General features: G+C 43.2%; 1 protein-coding gene across 1 annotated transcript in view; it reads right to left on the bottom strand.

The window, feature by feature from the left end:
- cdk12 (cyclin dependent kinase 12) overlaps nucleotides 1-13,875 on the bottom strand; it is a 65,999-nt gene that overhangs the window by 32,076 nt on the left and 20,048 nt on the right. Inside the window, exons 2-4 of the mRNA XM_072561158.1 lie at nucleotides 6,938-7,906; nucleotides 1,938-2,114; nucleotides 1,048-1,187 (exon numbers count right to left, since the gene is read on the bottom strand). Of these exons, the coding sequence (XP_072417259.1) occupies nucleotides 1,048-1,187; nucleotides 1,938-2,114; nucleotides 6,938-7,906 (1,286 nt within the window). The remainder of the gene's footprint in view (nucleotides 1-1,047; nucleotides 1,188-1,937; nucleotides 2,115-6,937; nucleotides 7,907-13,875) is intronic.

The raw sequence follows: 13,875 nt of genomic DNA, 5'->3' as shown, positions 1-13,875 counted from the left end.
TGGTACCTTGAAGTGAGAACACAGGGGTCAATCTAGCGTAGACAAAGTACACTGTATAGAAGAAGAATGCTGTGGATCAGAAGTAAATTAGATCATAAATGGCTGAGGAGTGACTTAATTGAGGTGTGCAAAATAATGAGGGACTAGGATGGAGTGGACATGAAAACTTGTTTCCCTGAAATGCCGTTAGCTGCAAGATTTAGATCAGATGCTGGAAAGTGGGATTGGAATAGACAGCTAACTTATTCTGCCAGCGCAGACACAATGAGATGAAAGAATCTTCTGTGCCATAACTGTACCGTGGTTCAAACAGGTACACAATTATGACATCAGTTGTGGTTGTCTGGATAATTGTATTTTTACGTTTGCTAATGCCATTTTAAAAGAAAGAGAAACAGGAGCGGATATTAATTGCCTGATTGTATTTGGATAAGGGAAGGAGAGGGCTCTTGTGGCACTGTGGTGGTGTCCCTACCTCTAAGCCAAGAAGCCCAGATTCAAATCCCACTTGCTCCAGATGTATTTCATTATATCTTTGAGCATGGTGATTTTAAAAAATCCATTTGGAATAGGAGGATCTGTGACACTGTGGATTGAGAGGGGTAAGACTGAAGAAGCCAATAAACCCTCTCCACAGAAAGAACTTGCACCTTAATTTCAATCCTACTGACTGCTTAGAATCTATTAACATTGGCTCCAATGTGAATGCACCCACAGATGCAGTGGGAGCTAACTTTCCATTTCTAGACAAAGAATGATGTTGTCACAAGCACTGACTTCCTGTCCCAGTGCAGTGGCATGAGATGCAATGTTCTACAAAAAAAATTGCAAAAGCGAAGGATAGATGACTTTGATTGCAGCAAATGGCTGTAAATAGCATAAATGATGATAGTGTTACCACATAATACTGAGATGTTATTTTCCACCCAGCAAACACAGAAGACTAAATCTCAAATCTTGGAACACTGAAATCAAAACTTGCCCATGAAACATAATACTCTGTGGCTTTGGGTGGTGAAAAGCACTGGTTTTTGAAGCATCAATTACCTGTGTCCTTATCCTTTGCTTTGTAAACTTGCCCATATGTTCCTTCACCAGTAATTCCAATTATGTCAAATTTATCCACACATCGTTTGCCCCAGTCACTCTCAGTCTCCTTTTTCTCACCATAGCGAGGACAACAGATCCTTAAAGTAAAGTTTAAAGTGTGAGTGGCAACAGAAACTAACTAAACCCTCACATGAAAGCTGCATGTCCAATATTATTTCCACTTCATTTCAGGTTATTGAATTTATTTTCACTGGGGTACAGGTCCCATACACACCGACTCTCACTGGAGTATAGATCCTACACACAATGACTTTCATTGGCGTATGGCCCCCACACACACTCATTCTCACTGGGGTACAGGTCCCACACATACCGAATGTCACTGAGGTATGGATCCTACACACAATGGCTCTCACTGGGATACGGCTCTCACACACACACTCACTGAGGTACAGGTCCCATTGTGTACAGACACTCATTCTCACTGGGTGGCAGGACTACACTGATTTTCAAGGCTATATTGTACTGCGGTTATTCAAGATGCATTACAATAGGAGTGAATGGTTTTCAGCAGTTGGGTGATTGTAGTCGATAGAAGAGGTCAGGACAACATTTGTCCACCCATATAGTGTTTCTGCAATCTTCTCCTGGCAACCAAACTCCAATATTTTTGCGAAATGCTACACAGATCAGGCCAGTATCACAGTTTGATTCACAACAACAGCCTCCTTCTGGACAATGTCATATTGACCTTTAAGACTGAATCCAAAAGAATCAAACTGATGGCTGTCTGAGCAATAAACTCTAGAGCATTCCTTTCAGCAGACATTAAGCCCACGATCACCTGAGATATTTAACTAAATTGCTAGTTTCTCCAAAATTCTTACTTAGGTCTTTTTTTAAGGATCGGTTGAGATGGAGGTAGTGTCTTCTGCTCAGGGGAAGCTGGTGGCGAGGGATCTGTTCCAGGAAGTTCTGGTGGGAGCGGGAGGTCTGCTAGTAAATGCCGTGTTCTTTGGTCTCTATCTTTCTTGGTAGATTTTACAGGCTGGATCTCCTTCGGACTGAAATAGAAACAGTATTACAGCAATGAAAACCATGTGGGTGGTGGTGGGAAAGCAGCACCAAGGTATAGATGCAATCATGGAGTGTGAGGTAACATGGTATTGCAGGAGTGCCAGATGTTGGTAAAGGTGCTTCAGAGAATGCCTTTCATTGGGCTGCTCCTGCCACATATTCCTTGACAGAGAAAAATAATTTTTAAAACTATTTAGGATCATTTGCAATCACCTTGTACGATGTCTAGAACAAAGAAAAAAATTAATTTTAATCCATTACACTACAGAAAAATCTCAAAAGTACTGGTGATAGCATCTTATAACAAGAACAAAGAATTCCTAGACTTTTTCAGATTATCTATGTTACCTGTGCTCCTTGTGATTACCCAGGTTCTGTATCTCTGCTTGTGTGTGGCCTTTCTCTGTTTGGTCCAAAGAACCAGAAGTTGGTCATTTGTCCCCTCAAGACTGCTCCACTTTCAATGAGATCACGAATATTCATCTCCTTAATGTAATTTTCCTGTACTATCCCAGATATCTTGATTTTTTTGATATCTAAGAATTTATTGATCTTTCTCTTGAACATTCTCAATGACTGAGGCTTTACAATATTCTGAGACAGATTTCCCAAAGATTCACCACCCACCGAGTGAAAACATTCCTGCTGAGCTGAGTCTGAAACAGATGCATAGATTTTGAGACTATCCTTTCATACCAGATCCAAGAAAGGCAAACCTCCCTCCTTTGTTACCCTGGTGAACCCTGCAAGAATTCTCTAAGTTTCAGTGAGATCATCTTTCATTCTTCCAAAGGCAGGAGTGTACTGGTCCAGTCCTTTCAATCTCTCCTGTTAAGATAACCCTGTCACGGCAGGGATTAGTTTGGTGAGACTATGTTGCACTCCCTATGTGGCAAGTATATCCTTCTTAGGCAATGAGAGCAAAACTGTGCACAGAATTCTAGATACAACCCCACTAAGACTCTATACAGTTGCACCAGACAACTTTACTCCTTTACTCAAATCCTCTTGTACTGAAGCTCTTTGCCTTCCTAACTGATTGTTGTAACTGCCTGTTAGCTTTCAGTGACCCAGGACCAGGGATTCTGCAGTTTATCTTCCTTGGCTTAAGTTGTGCAGTTTGTCCATCTAAGTAAGAACTGCTACTTGGGGACATTTGCTCCATTTAGAAGGCCTCACATTCCACACTGCTCTCAAATAGGAAAGTACAGCTGTGATGAAGTACTGGAAATAGTTAATCACAGCTAAACAAATAATCACTTTCTGCATTTAGGTATGATTGACATGACTAAAAGGGTAACTGTGCCTTATGAGGAATTTGGTGCTGTTTGGATATACAGTTTTCACATAGCTATTTCACTTAAGAACTCAAGAGTTTCAGTTACAAAGTTAAATCCTTTCATAAACACACAAGCAATTTTGGGACCAATAGTTACACACTTTTCCTGACTGACTGATGATTTCTGCTCTCATATCTCAGCATGCAACAAATGATGGCTGTTGACTGCCTGTTCTGGATTCACTTGCTGGTTTCAGGCTGCTCATTATAAAGTGACTGACCAATCCACTGCACTCATGCACTGAGGATGTCACCTAGACAGGGGACGAAACGTCTGCAACACAAATTCCCAGCTCGGCGAACAGAACAACAACATGCTAATAAATACCTAATTCCTTCAAGAAACAACGTGAGAAGTCACTTAACACCAGGTTAAAAGTCCAACAGGTTTATCTGGAAGTACAAGCTTTCAGAGCATTGCCCCTTCATCAGGAGAAGAAGGAGCAGCACTCTGAAAGCTTGTGATTTTAAATAAACCTGTTGGGACTATAACCTGGTGTCGTGAGACTTCTGATTTTGTTCACTCTAGTCCAACAAGAGCAGCACCACACCATGGCTATTCTAGAAACAAGGAAGAAACAGGATGAATCACAACTTAATTTAACATTCAAGTCTGGGTCAGAGATGCACCTTCCACATTAGACCAGTCAAAGGTCAACTTGTAACAAAAACAGAAATTGCTGGAAATGCTCAGCAGGTCTGGTAGCATCTGTGGAGAGAAATCAGAGTTAACGTTTTGGGTCCAGTGACTCTTTCTCGGAACTCAGAAGTTCAACTTGTGCTGTACCTGTGCGATGGAGCATCTCCAGAGGGTTGACGAGCTCCTCAGATGAGGTTCAGTCATAATGGAGACCAGTCAATGCCACATCAGCAGTGCAACCATCCTGACCAATCTTCAAATAATTACGCTCAAGTTTTCATGTGATGAGGAGGCAGAGCAAATATGAACTTGCATAACCACAAAATTACTGTTGCAATTATAATCTGGAATGATGAGAAGTAGCTAGATCCTTCGCAAAGCTGATACAGAAGCTAACGATTATACCAGACATGCATCCACATCTGGAGGAAGAACGCCTCATCTTCCGCCTCAGAACACTTCAACCCCAGGGCATCAATGTGGACTTCAACAGTTTCCTCATTTCCCCTTCCCCCACCTCACCCTAGTTCCAAACTTCCAGCTCAGCACTGTCCCCATGACTTGTCCTACCTGCCTATCTTCTTTTCCACTTAACCACTCCACCCTCCCCCCGCCCCTGACCTATCACCTTCATCCCCCCCCCCCCCCAACTCACCCATTGTACTCCATGCTACTTTCTCCCCACCCCCACCCTCCTCTAGCTTATCTCTCCATGCTTCAGGCTCTCTGCCTTTATTCCTGATAAAGGGCTTTTGCCCGAAACATTGATTTTACTGCTCCTCGGATGCTGCCTGAACTGCTGTGCTCTTCCAGCACCACTAATCCAGAATGCGTCCACATCATTCCCAGTCTATGCGTATCATAATCTTGGGTGTGAAAGATAATTTCATTCCTGAATTCTGTATAGACCATCCTGGAGATTTTCCAGAAAAGAACATGTTTTGCACATGTGGGTGTCAGACACAGAGTGAGGAACTATCTTGGAATTGTGCCAACATCCACCACTTCCTCTGGTAGCTCATTGCATACATGCACCACCCTCTGTGTGAAAAAGTTGTCCCTTTGAAATCTTTCCCCTTCAGCTTAAACCTAACCCTCTAGTTTTGGACTCCCCCATCCCAGGGAAAAGACCTTGTTTATTTACCCTTTCCATGCCACTTATGATTTTATAAACCTTTTTTAGATCACTCCTCAACCTCCAATGCTCCAGGGAAAATAGCCCCAGCCTATTCAGCCTTTCCCTATGGCTTAAACACTCCAACCCTGGCAACATCCTTAAATCTTTTCTGAGCCCTTTCAAGTTTCACAACATCCTTCCTATAAGCAGGGAGACCAGAATTACACACAATATTTGAAAAGTGGTCTAACCAATGTCCTGCAATATGACCTCCCAACCCTATATTCATTGATCAATAATGACCAAATGCGTTCTTCACTATCCTATCCACCTGCGACTCCACTTTCAAGGAACTATGCACCTGCACTCCAAGGTTTCTTTGTTCAGCAACATTCCCCAGGACGGTACTATTAAGTATATAAGTCCTGCCTGATTTGTCTTTCCAAGATGCAGCATCTCACATTTATCTACATTAAACTCCATCTGCTACTCATTGGCCATTGGCTCATCTGATCAAGATTCCATTGTACTCTGAGGTAAACTTCTTCACTGACCACTACACTTCCAATTTGCAAACTTACTAACCATATCTCCTATGTTCATATCTAAATCATTTACATAAATAACAAAAAGCAGTGGATCCAGCATTGATCCTTGCGGCACACCATTGGTCACAGGCCTCCAGTACAAACAGCAATGCTCCACCACCACCCTCATCTTTTACCTTCATGTCCTTTCTGTATCCAAATGGAGCGATTTCCCTGTATTCCATATAAACTAACCTTGCTAACCAGTGTACCTTGAGGAACCTTGTCAAACACTTTACTAAAGTCCATATAGATCACATCCACCACTCTGCCCTCATCAATCCCCTTCACTACTTCTTCAAAAACCTTAATCAAGTGAGTGACACAAGATTTTCAAGGCACATGTTGATTATTCCTAACCAGTTCTTGCTTTTCCAAAAATGTTAATCCTGTCACTCAGGATTCCCTCCAACAACTTGCCCACCATCAATGTCAGGCTCACAATCTATTGCTCCCTATTTCCTTACCACCTTTCTAAAATAGTGGCACCATGTTAGCCAACCTGCAGTCTTCTGGCACCTCAGCCGTGACTATCAATGATACAGACATCTCAGCAAAGGGCCCAGCAATTACTTCCCTAGCTTCCTACAGAGTTCAAGGGTACACCTGATCAGGTCCAGGGATTTATCCACCTTTATGCATTTTAAAACATGCTGCACCTCCTCTTCTGTAATATGGACATTTTTCAAGATGTTGCTATTTATTTCCCCACATTCTATATCTTCCATGTCCTTCTCCACAGTAAACACTAACGCAAAATATGCGTTTAGTCTCTCCCCCATCCCCTGTGGTTCCACACGTAGCTGGCCTTGCTGATCTTTAAGGGTCCTATTCTCTCTCTAGATACCTGTTTGTCCTTAGCATATTTATAAAACTCCTTTGGATTCTCCTTAACCCTATTTGCTAAAGCTATTTCATGTCCCCTTTTTGCCCTCCTGATTTCCCTCTTTAGTATACCCCAACTGCCTTCATACTCTTCTCGTGATTCATTGAAGCTCCGCTGTCTATACCTGACATTTGCTTCCTTCTTATTTTCCAAGACTAGGTCAAGTTTTGCACCTTCTCTAATAGGTACATCACACACTGAATCATAAAATTTTCATGTACACACTTAACACATTCCTTACCTTTCGATATCATCTTCCCCAGGAAGGAGTGGAGGCAATGGCAGGGGTGGCAATGTTGAAGTCAGTAAGGGCATTACTGAGTTCAGCATGGGTGGCATGGGGAGCGCACTGCCCAACACTGTGGTCCTTGATAGTGGTTGTTGAGGGATGGTTGGTGGGTGGGTCAAGATTGGTACAGACATCGGTATTGGCGGCAATGGTAATGACAAGGGTACCGGGAGCTGTGGTAGATGCACTGTAGCTGTTGGTGGTGGCGGTTCAATCGGAATCTCTGGAGGAGGCTGAGACTGGTGCAGAGTCACTAATGGTAGGGGAGGTGGTGGTTGTACTGGGGCTGGAGGAAGTGTTACAGGGGGAGATGGTGGAGGTAATGGTGGTGGAGCAGAACCTGAAGGAGGAAGTGGAGGTTTATCCAGATTGCTTTCATTTGGTAAAGGCGGTAGACTCTTCTCTTTTGGTGTTCCCACTTCACATTTCATCATTGGCGATTTAGACTCTCTTACTGTCAATGGGGAGAGTACTGGGCTATTCTCCAGTATTTCAGTCTTTATTTTTGTCTCTGAAATTATCTCCTCAGCAACATCTTCCTCTATCTTCACAATCACCGTATTTGAGGTTTCAATAGGTGAAGGTGGCTTCTCACTTTTTACTATTTTAGTCAATTTTTTTATATCTTTAAGTGGCGTTGTAGGCGCTGTACTGCTGGAACCAGCACTGTGAGCGCTTGTTTTACAAAGAGTAGCAACTGAACCTTTCGGATCTTTTGAGTCTTTTGTGCTGGATTTGGCAGCCACAGCAGCTCTTGCCCTTTTAGTTTTGCTCAGCTCAGCACCAAGGCTTGACTTGAGGGTAAACCGGCTTGGTGAAATACTTGAATGTCGGCTTCGTGATCGGGATTGCCTGTGTTTACTGCGTGATCGTGAATGTCTTGAGTACACTGGGCTCCGACTCCTTGACTTTGCTGATCTCCTGTGAAGGGAAATGTATCCAATTAAAACACAAATAATTCAGGTCATCTCTGTAATAACATGTGTCAAATGACAAGTGAAAACTGAAAAACACACTTGTACAAGGTCATATTCTCCAGCCAGTAAACAGTGTATACATTCTGTCACCCATACTCATCGAGTCCAATTCCACAAAATTTTCCTGAACAGCAAGGTACAGGTACATTGTGCCTTCTGCTCTGTCAGGTACTGCTTTACCATTAATGCAATGCAAGGTCACTGGGATAGTTTAAATCTTAGCATTACCAATACAGCCCACTGGCGATCTGCAGCTTATTGGTACAGTTCAGGAGATGTGCCATAAGCAGCTGAGCTTCAAAATATTGAGTAGCGTGCATAAGAGAAACAGAGTAGGGGTGGTACCATGCCATGATTAAACTCCTCCAACACATGCACTGTGCTAAACCACTCGAGGCATGATGAATTCCATTCCACTTCCCCCTCACCAAGTTTAATCCCCCACCTACAGTGTTAACTCTGCCATGATTAACACCCCTCCACTCCCTCCCAAATGACTTGATAAACTGTGTCAAACCAGCCATGTTCAGCAGACTGGCCACATCCCTGTTCTATTTAACATGAGCGTTGTAGGCACTGTCTGCTTTGGGATTTAGGATTTTCTGGTGCATCTGTAATTATATGTTTGTATTTATATCCATAACCAACAGTTTCTGATTTCACTCAATACCCAATCAGCTTCTTCTCAGTGCTAATGCTTCCTGCTACCTATATATCCAATATGGTTGAATTAAGTACTCACAACTATCTGCCTCTGCATGCAAAAACACTGCATTTTCTCAGTCTGTACTCTACCCAGAATATCTGCAATATGACTGCATTTACTACTCTTCCCTAGCCCTTGACAGTTCTTTCACTTTCCCCTCCTCTGCTGCTTTTTCCTCGTCATATTTTCTTCCCAAATTCCCATAACAATGATCCTGAAAAATGCAGCAAAGCTGCAACAATGCACTCTCCAACATCTGCAAAGTAATGGAAGGGGTTGTCAAAGGTCCTATCAAATAGAACAGCAGTAGCCTGCTCAATGATGCCCAGTCTGGGTTCCACCACAGCCACTCAGCTACTGATCTCATTACAATCTTAGTCCGAACATGGACAAAAGAGCTAAACTCCAGAGATGGGATTAGAGTAGTTGCCTGACCAAGTGTAAAGAGCCCTAGCAAAACTAGGGTCAATGGCAATCAATGGAAAATTCTGTGTGTTTAGAGTCATGGAGGCAAAGGAAGATGGTTGTGAGTGTTGGAGGTCAGTCATCCAAACGCCAACAGGGCAGTGCCCTAGGTCAACATTGTTAAGCTGCTTCATCGATGATTTTACCTGCATCATAAGGTCAAAATTAAGATGTTGGCTAATAATTACACAATGTGCACACCATTTGCAACTCTTTGGATGCTGAAAGAGTCCATGTCCAAATGCATGAAGATGACGACAATATCCAGGCTTGGACTGATAAACAGCAAGTAACATTCACACAACATAAGTGCATAGCAATGACCATCTCTGATGAAAGAATCCAGCCATCTCCCGTTGACCTTTATTGACATTGCCATTATTGAATTCTAAAGGGGCTAGGAATTCTGTGGTGAGTAAATAAAAACAAAATGGTGGAGAAACTCAGCAGGTCTGGCAGCATCTGTGGAGAGAGAAAGTGTTCATTTTCGAGTCTGATATGCTCCTTCTTCAGAAGCTAAAGGAGCTGGAAATTGATAGTGTTTATGCTGTTGACAAAAAGGGAGGAGATGTGAGTAAAACAGTTGAGGCTGTTAAGAGCAACAGGGAGAACAATCATCTGCAGGTTCCTTGCCAAGCCACACACCATCCAGGTGTGGAAATTTATTGTTGTTTCTTCACCATCGCTGGGTTAAAATCCATCCTTGGAACTCAATCCCTAACAGCCTAACAGATGAACCTACAGCATGAGGACTGCAGCTAGTCAAGAAAGCAGTTAACCAACACCTTTTCAAGGGCAATTAGGAATGGACAATAAGTTTTGGTCCAGCCGAAGAAACCTATATTTTGTGAATGAACAAAATAAAAAGAAAGGATAAAGTGCATAAGATCCTGAGAGGTCTCAATAAGACGAATGTGGAACAGATGTCCCTTCTTTGTGGCTGAGTCTAGAATTAGGAGGCACTATTTTCAAATTCAGAGTGACCCTTTAAGAACAGAGATTAGGAGAATTTATTTCTCTCAAAGGATCATGCAACTTTGGAACTTTCTGCCTCAGAAAGCAATAGAGGCAGATCAGTAAATATTTTTAAAAGATATTGATTGATTTACTTACCTAACAAGAGATGAAGATTATCAGGGGCAAATGGGAATTTGGAATTTGAAATACAAACCATTATGTTATTGAATGGTGGACTGGGCTCAAGGATCCAAACAGTTGACTTCTGTTCCTATTTAGTAGTTTATATAAATTCCTCATTTAAGGGATTAGTTAAGAGAGCCTTCCCTTAACTGCAGTTAACACATTTATATCCTTTTATAGATAAGGCAGCCAATACAACTGTACCAAACACCCCTACTTTTATATTCCATTCCCCTTACAATAAACAACAAAATTCCAATCCATCACTTAAATACTTGCTGTGCCAACAATCTTTTATGATTCATGTACTAATACACCCAGATCTCCGGAAGGTGGTGGACTGCCTTCTTGAACTACCGAAACCCATGTGCTGCAATGCTAGGATTTTGATCCAGCGACAATGAAGGAAAAGTGAATTATTTCCAAGTCAGGATTGTGAGTGGCTTGCAGGAGAATTTCCAGGTGTGGTGTTCCAATGTAACTACTGCCCTTGTCCTTCTGGATGGAAATGGTCACAAGATTGAAAGTTGTTGTTGAAGGATCTTCGGTGAATTTCTGCACCTTGTAGATACTGAGCAGTGGCTGTGGAGGAAGTGGATGCTAGTGTATGTGGTACTAATCAAGTGGGCTACTTTGTCCTGGATTGTGTCAAGTTTCTTGAGTGCTAGTAGAGTTGCATCCATCCAGGCAAGTGAGGAGTACTCCTTTATACTCCCGATTTGTGTCTTGTAGATGGTGGACAGGTTTTGGGAAGTCAGGTCAGGAGACAGAAAGGAAACTGGTGGCGTGCAGGGAACGCCTGTGGCTGTTCCCCTCAATACTGGCGCTCAATAATGTTTTGGGTGGGGGGGGGGGGGGGGGGGGGGAGGACTTACCAGGGTAAGTCATGGTGTAGAGGTCTCTGGCACATAATCTGCCCCTTTTGCTCAAAAGGAAGGAGGGAGATGAGCAGAGCATTAGTCATTGGGGACTCCACAGTTAGGAGGACAGATAGGAGATTCTGTGGGAACGAGACAGACTCACAGTTGGTGTGGTGCCTCTCAGGTGCCAGCATAAATGATGTCTTGGATTGCGTTATCAGGATCCTTGAGGCAGCCCCAAGTTGTGGTCCACATAGGCATCAACGACATAGGTAGGAAGAGAGATGGGAATTTAAGGCAGAGATTCAGGGAGCTAGGGTGGAAGCTTAGTGCTAGAACAAACAGAGCTGTTATCTCTGGTTTGTTGCCTGTGCCACGTGCTAGCGATGCAAGGAATAGGGAGAGAGAGGAGTTGAACAAGTGGCTACAGGAATGGTGCAGAAGGGAGGATTTCGGATACCTGGATAATTGGGACTCTTTCTGGGGTAGGTGGACATCTCTATGACTCTAGGTGGGACCTCTACAAACAGGATGGTCTATATCTGAACCACAGGGGTACCAATATCCTGGGGCAGAAGTTTGCTAATGCCCTTCAGGAGGTTTTAACATAGTTCAGCAGGTAGATGGGAATCTAAACTGTAGCTCCAGTATCCAGGAGGTTGAGAGCAGTGAGGTCAGAAATGAGGTTTCAAGGTTGCAAAAGTTCACCGGAAAGCAGGAAGGTGGTTTGAAGTATGTCTATTTCAACAACAGGAGCATCCTGAATAAGGAGGGTGAACTTGCAGCATGAGTTGGTACCTGGGACTTTGATGTTGTGGCCATTTTGAGACATGGATTGAGCAGGGACGGGAATGGTTATTGCAGGTTCGGGATTTAGATATTTCACTAAGAACAAAGAAGATGGTAGAAGAGGGGGTGCTGTGGCATTGTTAGTCAAGGATAGTATTATGGTGGTAGTAAGGACGTTTTGAGGACTCGTCTACTGTGGTAGTATGGGCTGAGGTTAGAAATAGGAAAGGAGAGGTCGCCCCCTGTTGGGTGTTGTCTATAGGCCTGCAAATAGTTCTAAAGATGTAAAGGAAAGGATAGCAAAGATGATCCTCAATAGGGGCAAGAGTGACAGGGTAGCTGTTATGGGGGACTTTAACTTTCCAAATATTGACTGGAAACGCTATAGTTTGAGTACTTTAGATGGGTCAGTTTTTGTCCAATGTGTGCAGGAGGGTTTCCTGACACAGTATTGTTGCAGGCCAACAAGAGGCGAGGTCATATTGGATTTGGTACTGGGTAATGAACCTGGCCAGTCGTTAGATTTGGAGATTGGTGAGCACTTTGGTGATAGTGACCACAATCCGGTTATGTTTATTTTGGCAATGGAAAGGGATAGGTCTATACAGTAGGGCAAGAGTTATTGCTGGGGGAAAGGCAATTATGATGCGATTAGGCAAAATGTAGGATGCACAGGATGGGGAAGGAAACTGCAGGGGATGGGCACAATTGAAATGTGGAGCTTATTCAAGGACCAGCTACTGCATGTCCTTGATAAGTATGTACGAGTTAGGCAGGGAGGAAGTGGTCAAGTGAGGGAGCCGTGGTTTACTAAAGAAGTTGAATCTCTTGTCAAAAGGAAGAAGGATGCTTATGTTAGGTTGAGACATGAAGGCTCAGTTGGTTGATTGATAGTTACAAGTTAGCCAGGAAAGACCTTCGTAGAGAGCTAAGAAGAATCAGGAGGGGATATGAAAAGTCGTTGGCAGCTAGGATCAAGGAAAACCCTAAAGCTTTCTTGAGATATATCAGGAATATAAGAATAATTAGAGAAAGATTAGGGCCAGTCAAGGATAGTAGTGGGAAGTTGTGCGTGGACTCTGAGGAGATGGGGAAGCACTAAATGAATATTTTCCATCAGTATTCACACAGGAGGAAGACAATGCTGTCGAGGAGAATACTGAGATACAGGCTACTAGACTAAATGGGATTGAGGTTCACAAGGAGGAGGTGTTAGCAATTCTGGACAGTGTGAATCCCCTGGACTAGATGGGATTTATCCCAGGATTCTTTGGGAAGCCAGGGAGGAGTTTGCAGAGCCTTTGGCTTTGATCTCTATGTCGTCATTGTCTACAGGAATAGTCCCAGAAGACTGGAGGATAGCAAATGTTGTACCTTTGTTCAAAAAGAGGAGTAGAGACAACCCTGGTAATTACAGACGAATGAGCCTTAATTCAGCTGTGGATGAAGGGTTGGAAAAGGTTATAAGAGATAGGATTTATAATCATCTTGATAGGAATAAGTTGATTAGGGATCGTCAACACGATTTTGTGAAGGGTAGGCCATGCCTCACAGACCTTATTGAGTTCTTTGAGAAAGTGACCAAACAGGTAGATGAAGGTAAAGCATTTGAAGTGGTGTATATGGGTTTCAGTAAGGCCTTTGATAAGGTTCCCCATGGTAGGCTATTGCACAAAATACAGAGCCATGGGTTGAGGGCGATTTAGAGTCATAGAGATGTACAGCATGGAAACAGACCCTTCGGTCCAACCTGTCCACGCTGACCAGATATCCCAACCCAATCTAGTCCCACCTGCCAGCACCTGGCCCATATCCCTCCAAACCCTTCCTATTCATATACTCATCCAAATGCCTCTTAAATGTTGCAATTGTACCAGCCTCCACCACATCCTCTGGCAGCTCATTCCATACATGTACCACCCTCTGTTTGAAAAAGTTGCCCCTTAGGTCTCT

This window comes from Chiloscyllium punctatum, chromosome 42 (genome assembly GCF_047496795.1).
Source record: "Chiloscyllium punctatum isolate Juve2018m chromosome 42, sChiPun1.3, whole genome shotgun sequence".
Classification (NCBI taxonomy): Eukaryota; Metazoa; Chordata; class Chondrichthyes; order Orectolobiformes; family Hemiscylliidae; genus Chiloscyllium; species Chiloscyllium punctatum.
This window is presented reverse-complemented; position numbering and strand designations above follow the sequence as displayed.